This window comes from Manis javanica, chromosome 1, assembly GCF_040802235.1.
Source record: "Manis javanica isolate MJ-LG chromosome 1, MJ_LKY, whole genome shotgun sequence".
Classification (NCBI taxonomy): Eukaryota; Metazoa; Chordata; class Mammalia; order Pholidota; family Manidae; genus Manis; species Manis javanica.
In genome coordinates, this window is record NC_133156.1 from 120,104,579 (window position 1) to 120,123,878 (window position 19,300).

Below are 19,300 nucleotides of genomic sequence, written 5' to 3' on the forward strand. Positions count from 1 at the left end.
CAGATTACCTGTGCCGTTTGAACCACGCAGAAATAAGAGTTTAAAGAGATTTTACTCAGCAGTCTCTCTGTTCAGGACAACAAGAAATTTTTTGAAAATAGAAAATTAAGCAGTGTTCTTACTTGTATCACTTTTCCTTCACTGTTGAGTTCAACCTGACACAACAGTATAAAATTATTTCCAATGGAGTGTGCCTTCCACATCACGGTGGCCTCTGTGGCATGTACATTTTTAAAACTTACATTAAAGGGATTCATTGGGCGAACTGCCAAAAAAAGTAAAAAAAAAAAAATTCAGGCTCAGATCCAAACAGATTTTGATAAATGGGCAGTTTATTTCTTCATTTACTTATTCAAAAGTATTTTTTTGTTTTTGAGAAAATATAAAACAAAACCAGACTTACAGCCAAGATGGAGTAAGCAAATTATAGACTTTCTCTCTCAGTGGTTGTATTAGAGAAATTCTGAACAAATACAAAAAGAAACCACCTGAAGACTCTTAAACAAAAGCAGGAAGGCTGTGGAGGAGAGTCAAAATGTGGAGAAGTAGCCTGTGGGGAGAATATAGAAGAACCCAGAGTCTAACTAAAATAACATTAATAATGTCAAAGATAAAATCCAAACTTATTCAACATACAAAACCCCCCAAAATATCACCAATTTCCAAGGGAAAAGACAATAGATGCCAACCTTGAGATGGCACCCATATTGTTAGTTATTAAAGATTTTAAAACAGATCTGTAACATACAAGTAAACACATTTGAAATGAAAACATTTCTCAAAAGAGAAATTGAAATTATGTTGTTTAAAAAAAAATTAAATGGACATTTTGAAACCAAGTAATATATTTGAAATAAAAAAACTAACTAGATGAGGTTCAGGTCTTGAAAAGATGAGGAAAGCACCCCTCATCTTGTCTATCCCACTGAACGCAGTTTTCATAATGAATAGAATTCATAATGCGGCTATTTGAGGACTCTGAAAGTTAAAACATCAGCAGGCAGATTGGAGAAGACCAGAATTTGAACTACTGCTGAACTGGCAGTGAGTTGACCATTTTTAAAGAACCAGTCCCCCTAACATTTGGAATGGTAGTGGAAGTGAGTGCCAGAATGGGTAAGTAAAGTCACAGATTCTGGGCTGGATAATCAAAAGTGAGAATACCAGAAAACTGAAAAATACTAGGGAGATCATGGAAAAGTAGGTACTTGAGAAAGAAACTCTATAAAATTAGTTATGAACTCTGTGCTCACTTCCCAGCTGTCCATGTGTGGATCTGATCTTAGCATATCAAAGACTTTAAGAACTAAACTGGCAGACCATTGCCCAGGTCCCAGACTGGGCACTGGGAGGCACTCAGATGGAACAGATCTGAAAAGCACTGCTAAGGCTTTGAAAACTGAACTGATATTGGAACCACAGCCCGCAAAAGGCAGGTGGAAACTTGCAGGTTGCACCTAGCAAGATCAATTGTCGGCGAAAACTAAACTATCCATATTCTCCATGGGATCTCAACATCCAAAGCCTCACAACATGATATTCAAAATGTCCAGGATAAAATCCAAAATTATTCAGCTTTCGAAGAACCAGGAAAATCTCAACTCATATGGGAAAAGACAACCGATGCCAACAAGGTGACACAGGTTTGGAATTATCTGTCAAAGACTTTGAAAAAACGAATAAAAAAGAGTTGTCCCAAGATTCAGAAACATTTTCAAAACAAATGGAAAATACAAAATTTCAAAGAAATAGAAGATAAAAAGGATGAAATGGAAATTTCAGACCTGCAAAATACAATAAAAGGAATAGAAAACTAACTTGATAGGATCAGTAATAGAATGGAAATGACTGGGGAAAGAGTGATATTGAAGGAAGATCATAGAAATTGCTCAACCTGAGGAGCAGGGAGGAAAAGATATCTTAAAAAGTGAACTTAGCCTCAGGGAGATATAGGATAACAATGTTTCTAACATTTGTTAGAGTCCCAGAAAGAAAGGAGGAAAAGTGCTATATTAAAGAAACGATGGCTAAAACCTTCCTAAACCTGGTGAAAGACTTTAATCTGAAGATTCAAGAAGTTCAGGAAAAACTTAAAACAGAATAAAACCAAAGAAATGTATCTAGACACATAATAATCAAGAAGGTCTTGAAGAGAGATCATGGAAATTATCCAATCTGGAAACCAGAGAGAAAAAAGTGACTGGAAAAAAATGAAGAGAGCCTCAGGGGCCTTGAACAATAAAATTTTAACAACATCATGAGAGAGGCATAAAGAACTACTTAAATAAATAATGGCAGAAAATCCCAAAATCTGGTTATCTACATAAGGTTACATATTCAAGAAATTCAGAGAATGATAAATTCAAAGAAAACTACACACAGACACCTCATAATCAAACTGTTAAAAAAAAAAAAGAAAGAAAATAAATGAACTCAGAGGTCCAGGATGGCAATGTGTAAAGAGCCTGAACCCACCTCATCCCATGTACACAACAAATCTATTTACATGATACACAGCAATTCCTCCTAAGGAAGAACTGAGGGCTGAACAAACAGCTTCTATAGAATGAAGAATAGGAGGACCACATGAGAAATGGCAGGAAATCAGAGACACAGTAACAACAAGAATCTCATTCCCTGTGAAGTGACATGCAGCAGGGAAGGATATCATGGAAGGACCTGTGTGCAGATTCACGTACCCTGTGGCACAGATAAAAATGACTGCAGTTTAAAGGGCAACTAGACTGTAAGTAAGAGAAGCCTTACTAACTTAGAATCCACCAAACCGCAGGGGAACTCGAACTCTCTCCAGTATCAGAGGTGCTGGCCAGCACCCTCATTTATGATGTTACTATGCACATTGCTAGCATGCAGGGGAGCATGCTCTGGATGCCCACACCAGCTCCAAACATCCCTTGAGGTTACCCTTTCCCTTTGCTTAGGCCACAATATGCTGCCTGAGATCCAGGCGTCCCACCAAGGCTTCTTTGCCTTGTGCACAGTGGAACCTCCCTGGACTGCATGCCCCTCCAGCCAAAACCACCCCTGCCAGGGCAGCCCTGGCTTAGTGAATAGTAGGACTCCCCAGACTGTGCTCACCTGGCCTCCAGCCAGAAAAGCCACCAGGCATACACAAACCACCCAGGGGACATCCTACACTCCTTCAAGGCCACTCCTTTGAGACTGGAAGAAGCACTTGTTTCACCTAATTCATAGAAACAAACAGAAAGTCAAACACAATGAGACAGAGGAATATGCTTCAAATGAAAGAACAAGACAAAACTTCATAAAAAGAACTAAATGAAATGGATTTAAGCAATCTACCAGATAAAGAGTTCAAAGCAATGGTTATAAAGATGCTCACTGGAAATGAGAGAATTGATGAATTCTGGGAGGACTTCAATAGAGAAAGAAAATATTAAAAAAAACAATCAGAATTGAAGAATACAATAAATGAAAAAAAAATACACTAGAGAGGATCAAGAGCACATTAGAGGATGCAGAAGAATGGATCAGCAATCTGGAAGACATAATGGAAAGCATACAGGCTGAACAGAAAAATAATTTAAAAATGAAGATAGGTTAAGAGAGACATTCTTGAGAAAAGAATTTAAAAATGAAGAAAGGTTAATAGACTTTCGAGAGACATAGGTTAACCACACCTGCCATTTGCATTGCAGGAGTATCAGAAAGAGAAGAAAGGGGTGGAAAACTTACTTGAAAAAATAATAGGTGAAAACTTTTCCTAACCTGGGGAAAGAAACAAACATCCAAGTTTTAGGAGTCACTAACAGCCTCAAACAAGATGAACCCTAGGAGGTCCTCCCAAGACACATAATAATTAAAATGGCAACTATGAAAGACAGAGAGTCTTAAAGCAGCAAGAGAAAAGCAATGAGTTCTTTACAAGGGAAATCCCATGAGGTTATAAATTGATTTTTCAGCAGAAACTTTACTGAAAGGGCTGAAAGGAAAAAACTTACAATCAAGAATATTCTATCCAGCAAGGTCATCATCAGAATCGAAGGAGAGATAAAGAGTTTCTCAGATACATAAGTTAAAGTAGTTCAGCACCACTAAACTGGCCTTACAAGAAATGTTAAAGGGACTTGTTTAAAAGGAAAAGAAAAGGCCATAATAAGAAAATTACATAAGGGAAAAAAGTTTCACTGTTAAAAAAAAACATAGTAAAGGTGGTAGATCAATCACTTAAAAGCTAGTATGAAGATTAAAAGACAAAAGTAGTATAGAAAACTATATTGAAAAAATTAGTTACAAGAATCACTAAATACAAAGCTGTAAAATCATAGACAAAATGTGGAGGAAAGAGAGTAAAATTGTAGGCTGTTAGAATGCATTCAAACTTAAGCAACCATCAACTTAACATAGACTGCTGTATCGGTAGGATGTCATGTATGAACTTCATGGTAACCACAAACCAAAACCCTATGATAACCAAAAAATAAGAAAGAAAGAATCTAAGCATATCATTAAAGAAAGTCATCATGTACTAGGGAACAGAACAAGAAAAGGAGCAAAAAAGAACTACAAAAACAATAAGAAAACATTTAATAAAATGGCAAGAAGTATATACCAATTAATAATTTCACGAAATGTAAATGGACTAAATGATCAAATCAAAAGACACAAGGATTGAATGGTTAAAAAACAAGACCCATCTATACAAGAGACTGCCCATAAGAGACATATTTCAGACCTATACAGACTGAAAGTTAAGAGATATAAAAGATATTCCATGCAAATGGAAGTGGAAAAAAAAGCTGCAGAAGTAGTACTTATATCAGACAAAACAGACTTTAAAACAAAGATTGTAACAAGAGATGAAGAAGGACAGTCTATAATGATAAAGGATTCACCTCATATGCTATTGGTGGAAATGCAAACTGGTGCAGCAACTATGGAAAGCTGTATGGAGGTTTCTCAAAAACCTAAAAATTTAAATACCATATGACCCAGTAATTCCACTGCTGGGAATTTACCTGAAGAAAATAAAATCACTACTTTGAAAAGATACATGCACTCCTATGTTTATTGCAGCATTATTTACAATCCCAAAATCTGGAAGCAACCAACATGTCCCTCAAATGATGACTGGATAAAGAAGATGTAGTATATAGATACAATGGAATATTACTCAGTCATATAAAAGAATGAAATCTTGCCATCTGTGACAACATGGATGGACCTAGAGAATATCATGCCAACTAAGGACAGAGACAAATACTATATGATTTCACTTATAAGTAGAATCTAAAAAATAAACAAATGAATAAACAAATAAAACAGAAATAAACTCATAAACACAGAGAACAGACACGTGATTGCCATAAGGGGAGGGGTGTGGGGAGGTGGGTGAAACAGATGAAGAGAATAAAGAAGTATAACTTTTAATCATAAAATAAATTAGTCATGGGGATGAAAGTAAAGCATAGAGAATATAGTCACTAATATTGTGATATCTTTGTATGGTGACAGTAACTACACTTATCAGGGTGAGCATTTTGTAATGTATGTAATTATTGAATCACTATGTTGTACACCTAAAACCAATATAATATTGCATACCAAGTATATTTCAATAATAATAAAATACTTTTAGGCAACTAGATGAATATAAAACATTACCTACAGAGCAATGCTTCAAATGACCACACATTTTTACATCAGAAACCATGGAGGCCAGAAATCTGAAAGTGCTCAGAGAAAAGAGGTCTAAACCCAGAATTCTATATCCAGTAAAAGTTAGCTTCAGGACTGAAGGCAAAATAATGACACTCTCAGATGAAATAAAATTAAGAATTTCTCACCAGCAGAACTACTCTAAAAGAAATGCTAAAGGACGTTCCTCAGGTTGAAGGGAAATGATATGAAAGAGAAACTCCTATCTTCACTTATGAAAGAACAACAGAAATGGTGAATATCTAGGAAAATATAAAAGACTACTTTGTCCTCATTTATAAGATATGTATGAAGGTTGAAAGCAAAAATTATAACATTGTCTAGTGAGACTTCTAGTGTATGTAGATGTAATCCATATAGTAATTACACCCTTCCTCAGTAGGGGAGGGTAAAGTAAGAGATATGGTTATTAAGGTTCTGCATTTTACTTAAAATGCTTAAGCAGCAACGCTAAGAAAATTGTAAAAGATTATTAACACATAGTAGTCATCTGTAGTGGAAAAAAAAGGAATACTAAGAGATGTAGGAAAAAGCTAGTAGATAAAATTGAAATTGAATACTAAAAAATATTCAAAATAATCCAAAAGGGGTCAGAATAGGAAGAACAGAGAAACAAAAGACAGAAGGACCAAGGAGAAAATAAATAGTAAAATAGCAGACTTGAGTCCAACCACGTCAATAATTATGTTAAATAAAAGTGGTCTGAATATGCCAATAAAAAGAGTAATTGTCAGATGGCATTAAAACAGGACTACTCATGGCCCTCCCCTTCAAAGTGCAACATGGGAGGAAACATGAATTAATACCCAGAAAAACAAACACAACATTGAAACCGAGGTGACAACTATGAAAGTATAAAAGGGGCATTTGATGTAAAAGATGGAGTTCGAGAAGGCCCTGTCCTGAGCCTTCATCTCTTTTATCTCCTTTCTTGATCACTATCTACAGGTTGATGACTCTCAGTTCTAATTCATCCCAGACGTCTTCCATGCTCTGCAAACTCTATATCCAATGGTCTCAACCAGCTCCATTTAGATATCTAAAAGCCATCTTGAACCGCACATGGCTAAAACAGAACTCTATTCTGCTCAGAGCTGCTCTTCCCCAATATCCTTCCCATTTCAGGAAACAGTTCCAATATTTGCCCAGTTGTTTAGGCCAAAAATCTGGGAGTCATCCTAATTCCCCTTCTCCTCATGATATACATGCCTTCCCTAACTCGGTCTTACCAACTCCATTCCAAAGTGTATTAATATGACCACTTTCCACCAACTTCATACTCCAGCTTTTATCCAGACTCTCCCCTGACTGCCGTAACAGCCTCCTCACCCTCTCCCTGTCTCCACCCTCACCCTTACAGTTCAGCCTGAGAGGTTTTTTCCTACAGCAAGAGTCGCATCATTTATCTGTCCTGATTAACACCTTCCAACCCAAATGTCTTACCTGGTGCCAAGGTTGCTGTGTGATCTGGCCACTGCCTGCCATTCCAGTCTCCTTCCTCTCACAGTATGGACACAAGGATGTTCTTTCTGTCTCTCAAAACACCCATGGCCTTTTCAAATCCTGTTCTTTTTACTTTCAACGCTCTTCCCCTAGATGTTTTCTGCTTCTTTCTCACTTCCTCCTCCTAATTGCAGCAGCCTCCTCATTCTCTACCCCATTCCCTGAATTTTATTTCTTCATAGGACTTATCCATGCTTGAACTGACTTTCATTGACTTGTTTACATGGTTCCTGTATGTCTCCACTCCCTACTCTCAACCCCTTCCCCCCAACCCATGCTGGCATATAAGCTCACTAGGGGCAGTTACCCAGCTGTGTTCACTGCTGTGTCCCCAGTGCCTATTTCACTGGAGCACTCTAATTAGTTGGCTGACTGGAGTGATGATTAAGCTAAAATCTAAAAGATGCATAAGAATTAAGAAGGTAAAAGGAGAAGGACACACATACCATAAAAAGTGAAAATGTGCATAAGAATTCCACATTTCCTTGAAAAGGAAACAGATGTGGTCAACACAGAGGAAGAGATACTCAATTTCAGGGATATGCAGATCAAAACCATCATGAAATATCTTTTTACACCCATTCATCTGATAAAAATGGGAAGGATGGCAATTCCAACTTGGAGAGAATATATGAATCCAAAGGTGGGGGTATAATTGGTACATCCATTCTGGGTAATCATTTGGCATGATCTCAGAGGCTGAACATTCATATTGTCTATGTCCTCACCAATTCTACTCTTGAGTATAAAGTCAAGAAAAACAATTGTGGGTATGTACTGGATACCTATACAAAAATGCTCATATTAACACTATACTCAAGAGCAAAAACCTTGATACAACCTGAAAATCCATCAAAGGAGATGCATGAATAATTTAATGTTTATTTACATAATGAAATACTCTACAGCAGTGAAAAAGAGTGGACTACAGCGACACTCAGTAATAGGGGTAAATATAAGCAATATAATAATGTAAAAATAAATTACTAGACTATTCAGCTTGATATTTTCTATCTCCATTAAAACCAAATAAAATAAAAATACTGTATTTTTTCAGATTACACAAGAAATGGGAATACACATACACACATACATAATTTAGACTTGTAATTATCTTGGTGGCAGGAGCACGTGGAAGGCTGTGGCTTATTACAATAGTTTGTTATCAAAACATATAAATAGGGGTCCACAGGCCATGCGGGCACCCATGAAGAGAAGTGTCACTGAACAGAGGGTACAGTTAACACTTTCACTTAAGATGTGAATTGAGCAAAAATCTACAGCACATGCACTTGATCACACGGTGTGTCACACCAAGACATGTAAGTGACCACAGCGGGCTGCACACTCGCCTCACCTTGATGAGTCAGGTTAAAAACAGTGCTAACACTTCTCTTCCTTAAGTAGTTTTCAGCCACCAGTGTGAAGTTGTACATTTCCTGTGAGTGTTGAATTACTTGCCAATCACACCAGTTTTTGTGTTTACAAAGTGTCTTCTTTCCAGAAAATCTTTAAGAAAAAAACAGAATGATTTCAGAGTTTATACTTTTTTGTCAACACAGATGTGTATCCCTGAATCTTTTGGGGACACATGCAGGGCTTCCAAACTATGTTCCACAAAACAGCATTGACCCTCACCAACAAATACCAATACTGAAAATATTGTTTCAAAAAATGTCACTTATGTGGTTAAATGATGAATTACTGACTCCTCCTTGTGGATGGTCAGAAGCCTCTTTCATCTACTTGGAATATTCTTAAAATTTTGGAAACTAGACCCGGATCACCAGGTGGAACTATTTTTATATCAAGATTCACCATTAACTGCATGATTTTTATGCTACATTTTCCTTTAACAAAACTCATTTAGAAAGTATTGTATGCTTGTGACCACTGGAATATTTCCTTCTGACTCTGGTAGGGTGGTTTTAATATATTTGTTCACATTTTCCACAACATGAGTACATTCTCAAAATCCCATGTGGCTTTTCTTGATATTGTCACAAGCACCTCAAACAAGGAAGACTCAATCGGTCGGTAATGTAACCAGAGTGAACTTACGATTCAAATAAAGTGTAGCTTTGGGAAGGATGCTTAGTTAAGCCAGTGTCACTCCCGGGATCCCAAGTACAGTTCAAAGCCCTGAAGTCCTGTGTTTCACAAGAAAAGTCCTTGGGCTCCTCAAGTACTTCTGTTCATACAAAGATAAAACAGATAGAAGACTTAGTTAAATCCTCTTATTCAAAGACAAGTGAGATGGAAAGCTGTTTGGGGTCTGAGGCCACAGAGTCACTCTGAACAGTGAAAGGCTCACACAGCAGCTCCCAGAAGTCACATTTCAGGTGCCTATCATCTCGGCCCCTTCTCCTTCCTGGCCTTGTGCCTTTCTGCAGTATCACCAGGGATGGATGGTCAGTGCTCTGCAAAAGGTCTGCATTTTGTCTATTTGATGGAAGATATATCCTCAGTGGCTGCTAGTAGGCACTCTCTGGGTCTGGCTAAATGACAGACCGAGTAAGGGAAAGAATGAACAAGTGGCGTCAGTATGCCCTGGAATTTCATTTTGGATGCTGTGGCTTGCAGAGAGCCCAGGCGTGTTTGGGATGCCAGGAAGTCAGGTTTGGGGAAAACTGCTAAACTCAGCAGCCGGGAGCTGAGAGCTCACAGAATATGCAACACCCCCAAGTTCCCAGAGTCACTGTTGTTCTTAGAGGCCGTGCCAAGGGGAACAGATGAGCCAAGTGTCTGGGAGACTGGAGACAGCGGCTGGCAGGACCAGCAGGGAGGGAGGATCGCAGCTATTGTCCTACCATGTGGCAGCAGGCCGCTGGACATGCACACACACAACCACATAGAAAGTAAAATGTCCCCTCTCCATTGGCACCACCAAAGGAGGTTGCTGGCATTCCCACACCCAGTTAAAAACAGTGATGGCCTCCACTTGCTGTGTGCAGCCATCATACTAGGGTCAGGCCCTGTCCATGTTCATTCATCCTCACAAAAGCCATTACAAAGCCCATTTCATAGAGGAGGATATTGGCTCAGAGAAGTTAGGAAAGTTGGCTAAGATGCACATCCAGCTGTAGGAAGAAGATTCAAACCCAGGTCTGCCAGGCCCAACCCTGGCTGCCTCTCTGGGTTCACCTGGCCTGCAACCCCTCTCTGCCCCCCACAATCCTGTCATAATCCCAGCATGGCTAAGGCAAGTGGGACACATTCCCAGCGGTAATTGTCATGATCTCTTTCTTCCCTCACAACACTCTTGGTTTCTAGGAATAAAATTGTCAGTAAGGACAAAAAAACAACAGGAAATCCTGCATGTATTGCATAAGGGTATCTTTTCCAGAGTCTCTCCTAAAACACTTAGGAAACAAAAGAAAATAGAGACCATGAATAGAAATGTTTACTTGCCTTTGGGTAAAGGAAATTCCATCTATTTCATAGGAAATGGGAAGAGCAGGGCACAGAAAATGTGCGCACTTACTTGAGACAAAGAGAACGATGCCTTCTGGAATCTCTCCTTGGTTCATCTCACAGTAGAAATTTGTCCCTGTTTCCCTAACAAAAGGGACGTTATTCAAGGTGAATGCACACACATTTGGGTCAAGTTGGTCTCCGTGTATCTGTACACCATCCAAAAAACAGGATATGTTCTTTTGATGGCTCCTAGAAACATAACAAATGGTGACATTGGAGCCTTCCTCCACCAGCTTATCTTTAGGGAAAACAGACAAGGGATCTTCTCCAAGAGAACTTCGTACTGCAAGATAAAAAACAAACAAACAAGACAGCTCAGTTAGAATGTCACTCATCCACGCCAAGCCCCCTCCCATCTCACACTTAACAGGTAACTTTAGCATCCTCTACCTCCTAGAGAAATAAGAGTTAAATTTTCACAGCAAACCTATAAATTTTGGTGCCTATGAAACAATCCTCATTATTATGGCTCCTACTGTTGAAAACGCAAATGCTGCTGCCACCATCCCTACCACCCAAGAGCCTCCACTGTCACTGCTGCAGGTTGCTGTGGCATTGCTAGTGTCCAGCTATTTTGACAGCAATGGCTGCTCTCTCTTGGTCATAACCATGAGGGAGGCCCTGTGTCATGTGCTGTGGATATTATCTCATGACATTTTTAGCACTTCACATCAATGGGACAGGTAGGACTGAGCCCAAGTTTGTTCACCCAGAAAGTGTCGAGGCCTATTCACACCAGCCAGGCCTGTCCAGCTCCAAACCATGTTATCTTTCATGATCTCTAAATTGTACTGCAGACCATTTCTCTTTCTACTTTCTCAGAAATGCCAGCCACTCATTTCAGCCTCTCCTGTCAGCATATAAAAATCCTCAGCTGTCTTCTATTATAAGGTTCCCTCCTGCCCCCTCCCCGCAGCTGGCCTCCCTGAAGGAGCTGCCTGTACTTACTGCTCAGGTTCCGTCCCTCCATTCCCCTGGCTCACTCAGCCTGTTGCAGCCTGGCTGCTGGCCCACTGGGTCACTAAAATCACCATCACCCACATCATGCAGGCTGTTGGGCTGCTGTGTGGGCTTTTTTTTTAAAGGTCCCAAGTGATTTTAATGTGCAACCATGGTCGAGGACCAGTGCTCTAGGGGGTTAGGAATAATTAGATTTTCCATTTATTCTTGAGTTAGTTTGGAGGATGTAGTTCTGATATCTAGTCCATTTTATCGAAGTTATTTATAATGTTCTTATCATTTTAATCTCCACTTATTCTGTAAGTGTGTCCGTGGATAAAGTGAAGGTTCCTGTGGCCAGGATTCTCACCTGGCCCTGGTCGGCTATCTCACAACACATGTGTGGGCAGTATGTCATTATTGACTCTATCAAAAGAGCCCTGCCCAGTGCTCTGGGCGACATGATGGCACGGTTGCAAGGAAAGCAGAGGCTGGAGTGGTGGCAGCGCCAAGGACAGAGACTGAGACGGCTGCGGGGCAGAGAGGCCCCAAAGCAGAGACTGGCTTGCTGCGTGCAGACTCGCTCTGAGTGGATGGGATTCTAGTGATTGATCTGCCACCATGGGAATAAAGTTGGCTATAACTCTTTCATCCCAGGAATGTTCTAGTGTCATTTCTTTGGTCACACTGGATCCATAGTGAACTTGCCTGGGGCTGAAACCCATTGGCAAAAGAGAGTGTCTCTCTTTTGGCAGCAGGATATAATGTTAAGAGCATGGCCTCTCAAGCCAGATTGGCCTGGCTGGAATTCTGGCCGTAACACTCAGTGGCTTGATGACTTTGCATGGATTCTTTAAGCTATGTGTGTCTCAGTCTGCTCATCTGTGATGTGGGGATAAGAATAACACATTTTTCATGGGGTTGATATGAGAACTAAATTCATATATGCAGTGCCTAAAAGAGTGACTAGAATGCAGATATAATTCTATTATCAGTATTAAACTAATCACCGGGCTGCTCATGGGTTCATGTGTTTGTTATCAGTTTGAGTTAATGAATCTGTATAAACCTTACCAAAGGATGGTTCTACTGGCAGGAATTTCACATAATCGGCAGGATATGTAGTTGAGAGAACCAAATGCCACTGCTTTAGAATTGGCTTAAAGCTTAACTGAAGCATAAGAAACTGAGGCAAAAGTCACTCCTAAGTTTTAATTATAACAGAACTAAATTATCAAAATTAAGAGATATTTAAAACATCTTTACCCATAATCTCACTACTCAAATGAAAAATTGACTTCATTTTTCCATATTTCCCCCTGATCCCACTTCTTTCTACATTAGGGATTGATGAACTAAGGCCCCTGGGCCAATTCCAGCCTATCATCAGTTTTTGTGAATAAAGTTTTGTTGGAACACTCATTTGTTTATGCTTTGCTAAGGACTGTTTTCATGCTACAATGGCAGAGTTAAATTGTCATGATTGAGACACAGGGTCTGTAAAGCCTAAAACATTCCCTATCTTGCCCTTTACAGAAAATCTTCTCAACCTCTGCTGTAGATACTACTTTTTGTTGTTCTCATAGAAACGTATGTACAGTTTATGTCCCTTTTTCTCACTTAGCATTTTATAATAAACACATTTCACATGTTTGGAAAAATGAATATGAAATTATCTATATTTGCATAATTATCTCAATGAATAAATTCTGAAGCAAAACCATAGACGTCTATCATCTGATGGCAAGTTTCACATCCTGCTTCATGGTTCCAACAGGAGCGAAGTAAAATAATGTCGGTGTCTACCCAGAGTTTCTCAAAAGGGACTGCCACTCTTTGACTACTGATAAATATTTAATATTAACTATCAAAGCCTTTTGCTCTTTATCACCTCACTTCTTACCATCCACTTCTTCCCATGAACTCCAATGGCTCCAGAACCTTGGCCTGGGGATCTTGGCATCATCCACCACACCCCTTATTCTTACAAAGTGTGTCGCACATTCCACAGGGAGCTCAGATTCCCAGCTCCAATGCAGAGCGTGGTTCCACCTCACGGTGGTGCTATAGTTCTCCTAGGAAAAAAGAGAAAAACTTGGAAACTTACAGCTTTGCTATCATGGAAAATGGCCTGACTAGACTTACCCTGAAGCACACACCTAAGAGCCTGCTGCAACTCCAAGATGTGTGCAAGGGCAGGTCATTCCCAACCAGCCAGTCCCCCTACTCTGATGTCTCAGCCATGAACCAGCCACAGCCTCCGGCTTTGTGACAACTCAGCTCCCTTTCTTTATGGGCTTCCAAGTCCCGGGGCTCATGTGGAGCGAGTGAGAGAAAACTGAAGCTACTCAAGTCTTAGGGGAAGGGATCAGAGACAGAAGCATGCACAGTGCTGGGCACACCGACCCTGCTTAGAAAACTCCTGCAGATGAGGGAACTGAGTCCTCCTTTAAAAATATGCAAGGTGGCCATGTACACCGTACTCCCTCCCTTAAGCTCCATCTGTCAGAATTATTAGTCCTCCAAGATTCCAGTCACAAAGGAATGCCTTACACTGTGCTCCTGGGAAGATCATCCAAGCTGAACTGCAGTTTGTTCTCCCCACAGAGCCTTTAATCTCAATCTTTCTGACACTCTGGTGTTTCTATTTTCTACTTCAAAGGCTTCAACGGCTCCTTTATGCCGCACCTCGTCATCCGAGACCGTCTACAGTCTGACTCCACCTGCCTCTCCCCTGTGGGAATCTTCCCTGGACACAGTGCCCCTCCCTCCTCTGGAGGAGCACCTTTACGCTTTCACACCCCGGTGTTTGCTCAGTGTCCCCGGTTTAGTGTCCCACACTGTCCCTCTGCAGTGGGAGTTAGTCCCTTCCTTCAAGCCCAGGTCATACCCCAACTCCTTCGTGAAGCCTTTCTTGTTCCTTCCTCCAATTTCCTCTCATGCCCATATCTCCCGAGGCCCCCATATACTGTTAGTTGTTGGCATTTCGTCTGTGGTGTCAACTTATGCCTTACCTTCCCAGGCTGCTAACCTTAAACAGTGCCCATGGCAGAACCAGACGGCCCTGCAGTGAGAACGCTGTGGTCCCCTGGTGGCATCTAAGAGTACACATCCTTTTATGCTCTTCACAGAGCTCCGATGTATAAAATGTTTGTCTTATATTTCACTTTATTGCAATACTTTATTCCTAGATTATAAAACATATTTTAACTACAAGTTTTGAGGTCCTGATCCATGCAACATTCACTGTTTAATAGAAGCAATCTTAAACACATTTTGATTAAATTTTGTTTAAGAAACAAAATACCAAGAGGAAAAAGAAAGGAACTGTATCAGTAATAACCTTGCTGTAATGTCAACAAGCCAGAGCTTGGAGTTCACCTCCCACGTCTCTCTGGAATTCAGGCGCTTCGGGCCTTCTCATTGTCACTACCCCTCCAGGTGCCTCTCTGCTGGGCCTACCCCGCAGCTTCCCTCCTGCCACTCACACTTCGCCATCCCAGTTACTCTCCACTGTGCAGCCAGACTGGGCTTTTAAAAGTTCCAGTCAGATCATGCCACTCCCCTTCTTCTTACTGCCCTCAGGATAAAAGACACAATGTGAGCATAACCCCCAGTGTCCTGTGGCCACCCCAACGTTGCACCTGTCCCCATGTGCTCAGTGCTTCCAGGCCTGGGAGCTTGCAGCCTCCCTCCCTCAGGGCCTTGGTTCACACCTGTTGGATCTGCCTAGAACATTCTTTTCCAGCCTCCATGCTAATTTAGCTTCTAACCCACTTTCATACTTTGGCTCGAACAGCCCTAGTTCCCAGCTGTTGAAAAAGGTCAGGCCTAATCCCCAACCCCCAGTGCCTCATCAGGGCCCTGCACCGCATGCCTCACATTTAGGATATCCTGATTTTGTGTTCATCTCCTCCTTGCTCAGCACTGATAGACCTAAGCCTGGAACAATGCTTGGACCTGGGCCCATGGTCTGAAGCCTTGTGCTGAAAGATTTCATCAGCTTATTGATCTGCAGTTGGCCCTGTTTTTGCCAGACACTATGTGTGTGGATTCTGTCACACCACAACTTTATTTTTGTGGTCTTCACTGCTTTGTAATGGAGAAGATTAAACACGAATGCATCAATTTAGTGATTTTTTTTTAATGTGATGAACTGTGTTTGGACAGTTTCCATTCACTGAAGTGGCAAGTTTAATTTGGCCCTGGCAGACTTCAGTAAGACACAAGAAACTGGCACACACGTTTACACAGAAGTCCAGCTGAGGTCACTGATCCATCCCTGAGGCGTGAGTCCATTCCTGACTGACTCCCATTCCGGACCTCCTTCCAAGCCTGAGCTGTTATTCTACCCTGCCTTCTCTGGCCACTGATGGAACCACAAAGCAAGTGGCTAGAAGGCCGAGGGCAGAACCCAGCCCCGGGGTGAGGCCACACAGAGTGGCTGCCACCTCGAAGTGGCCGGTGCCTTCTGGGAGGTGGCTCGGAGTCCCAGGTCCAGCTGCAAGCTTTTCCTTGGACTTGTTTGGGAATATAATAATCTGAGACATGATTCTAGGAAGCTGCCCCTTTTCAGCCTAAGTGAGGGTGCTCCGTCAGGCTTGCGTTACAGGGACCACCCTATGAAACGGAGATTACGGTCGAGAGAGGAGTGGCCTCTCTCAGCTGGCTTTCTCCCCCTGGAAAGGGATTTTATATCCTTCCCTTGACCTCAGGCCTGAGAGGTTCACACAAGGGCTTCTCACGGCATTAACTTTCCGGGACATGTGGCCACTGATGACCTGGGGAGGATGCAGGTGGCCAGCACCTGCCCAGATGCTGCTGCTCTGGTGACAATGCCTAGCACAGCACCAGCCTCCCTGCACCCGTGTGTCTCCTCTGCCAGAGTCGGGCTGGGCTGCGTGACGTGGGGACCATGCAACGGGAGAAGGAGGGACTCTGCTCTCTTTGGGCCTTAGTGTAAGTGACTGAAGTAGGTTCCATGAGCTGCTTTGCCTTGAAAAGAGAATAATTTCATGAATCTCAGGTGAAAAGAGATATGAACAACTGACTGTTAGAAAAATAATTAGATCCACCTGGTCTATGGCTAGCATTATATTTTTAATAACAGAAATAGCTGTTTTAGAAAAACAAGAGCTGGGATTCACTTGATCTAAGCTTAAAGTTTTTGCTAATGATGTTAAGTGCCAGTTTTCCACAAATTCCTCTACCACTTTTCTTAAATTTGTTTCTCTTGGACAATTCTTAGCCTCAAGATGACCTTAACTCAGTATTTCACTGGGTCCAAATCAACAACCAGAGACTCCATCAAAAATACAAAAATATAAAAAATATGAAAAAATACAAAATTGCTGGCATGAGGTGAGATAGTGGGGCGATGTGCTGATGGTGGCAGGGAACAAAAGCACTGCCATGTTCAAAATCAGAATATTACACTCTCAGTGGGGGAAACTACCCTTTCAGGATGGAGTTACAGACCTGTTATCAATCCTAAATTGACGGAGTTATATTTAACTTAGGTCACTCACTCAGATCTCAGATGCAATAATGAACGTGCAAAGTATCCGGAGGCTTTAAAATTAGTGGTCTTTATGCTTTACTAAAGGAACTAACCATCTGAGTCCTGTACCCAGGTTCCACCTCCTGACAGAAGAGTGGCTCCCTGCTGAGCAAATGAAAGTCCCCAGAGATGACACATTCGCATGTTTTCCTTCTCTACAGGCAAACACTCTGTTCTCCAACAATGAGAAACCATTCCGCTGTCCTTCAGCGTCCCAGGATAATGAATAAACATGAGGTGTGTATAGATTATTAAGGTTTCCCAAGCCATAAGTGGTCATTGACAGAAACCACCATGTGTCCCTGTGCACTAGATGGGGAAGCATCAGCTGCACAGAGCCGACCATGATTTGTATCAAGTGAAAAATCTATCTCAAATAATTCAAAGGCAAAAAGACTGTGAAATTAAGGATTTCTTAATTTGTTGCAGAAAAAGCCATAAACTCAGGCAACAAAGGATACCACGAGTTACTCTCCAACATGGCCAGTCCATGGAGAACCACTTTGCTGGCTAGAACATAAAGTGCGCTTTGCATTTCAGCATGGTATAAGCAAAGGAACTCACAGGAAGCCACACTGGTAAGAAGAATGTTGCTCAACTAGTATGTCTTATTTAGGGAAATCTCTGGTGGGCAGGGAAGAAAGAGGGAAGAGGAATAAGAAGGTTGATCGTCATGGACCTTTGGAATCCAGTACTCATAAGGACAGATCCAGTAACCACCTCAGGGGACAGAGCAGAGCTGAGGACATGTTCTAGTTTCTTACCACATCCTACCCACCTACAAAACTAAGGTAGTCATGTTACTTTGTCCTAGATCCTCTTAACTAAAAACACAGAAATGCAATTGTTGGGAAAAACTGTTTTGAGTTCAACTGTTTCCACGCTGGGATTATTTTTGGGGGCTGGGTCAGTGGGGCGGGGATATAAAAGACAAGTCATGGCATCAGAAAGGGATTTTTAAAAAAATACTGAGCCAAAAAACATACTTACCACCCAGATGACATTGGATGTGTTAATTCTACTGATCTCTATCTGAAAAATCATTTTTAATTCCTGATAAGGAAGGTTGTGGACATTCCATTGTAAATGCAAACGTTGATGTGTAGAATTGACAGAAACAGTCAGGGAGTCAGGGGTCACTGGTAAAGGTTCAGACAAGACTGAAAGACAAGACGAAATAGGAAATAACATTTAATAGGAGCATGTTTGAATAGTCACAGATAATTACATTTTTCAATATCACCACTGTTTAGCTTTGGAAAATATTGCTCACATGTGCATCCTCAAATCAGACACCTTGAAAAGCTGGAAGGGAACTTAGAAATCACTAGGCAGACAAAGCAAATAAGGCCTAGAGAATGAAATTACTTGGTCAGTACAATACACAACAAATTAATAAATTGATGAACAGTTCAACAAAACAAAAGCATACTTTATTGGAGAGTCTAATTGGTTTAGAACTCTATAGCAAGGCTGAATAAAGAGGACATTTTGCTATAAGTTCATTCATATTTCTGCAAATCAAAATCTGGTATAGCAGACATCATCTCCTAAGCATTCATTTTTCAAGTTCTTTGGGGATTTCCCCTAGTGATCTGAAACCTTCTGGCACCTAGTTTAAAAGGCAGGAGAGTATCTCCTTTTGACAATAAAAGTGGAAGCAATCTAAATACTGAAAAAAAGGTTCCAAAATCATCATTCTACACATGGTATTTTTCTTGTAGGGAGGTAAAACTAACAGCAACAATACTGAGTACATACTATCTACCAGGTACAGTGCTAGGTGTCGTCTCATGAATACCCCTTTCAAAACTGTGAGATAGTAATCTTTTTACAGATAAGGAAACAAACTCAGTAAACTCAAACAATTTACACAAAACTATATGGGATTTAAAGATAGATCTCTCTAAAACCCAAATGTGTGCTCCCCTGTATTGCACTGCCCCCCAACTGTTAAGAAAGGGCGTCTTGCCCAATCAAAGGCCATGCAGAATGGAATGTCTGAGAAGAATGCTGCATGGCTCCCACAGTGCCTTGCCAAGCTCAGGATACAGATGTCTAAGATGGAGCCAGAAAAGCTGAGTAGCTCCCCTGGTGGGTACAAGCACGAGGATGTCCATG

General features: G+C 41.0%; 1 protein-coding gene across 12 annotated transcripts in view; it reads right to left on the reverse strand.

Annotated features, from left to right (window-relative positions):
* OSMR (oncostatin M receptor) overlaps nucleotides 1-19,300 on the reverse strand; it is a 66,429-nt gene that overhangs the window by 28,776 nt on the left and 18,353 nt on the right. For 11 of the 12 annotated variants that reach the window (XR_012131514.1, XR_012131513.1, XM_017667579.3 and 8 more), the window contains 6 exons: nucleotides 18,170-18,339; nucleotides 13,523-13,694; nucleotides 10,688-10,963; nucleotides 9,265-9,394; nucleotides 8,561-8,712; nucleotides 123-265 (listed from right to left, as the gene is read on the reverse strand). Coding sequence is in view for 9 of the 12 variants with exons in the window: in XM_017667579.3 (XP_017523068.1) it covers nucleotides 123-265; nucleotides 8,561-8,712; nucleotides 9,265-9,394; nucleotides 10,688-10,963; nucleotides 13,523-13,694; nucleotides 18,170-18,339 (1,043 nt within the window). In the remaining 3 variants the exon portion in view is untranslated. Of the gene's footprint in view, nucleotides 1-122; nucleotides 266-403; nucleotides 551-8,560; nucleotides 8,713-9,264; nucleotides 9,395-10,687; nucleotides 10,964-13,522; nucleotides 13,695-18,169; nucleotides 18,340-19,300 lie in introns of those variants that run through there. The other variant, XR_012131523.1, reaches the window with a different exon arrangement.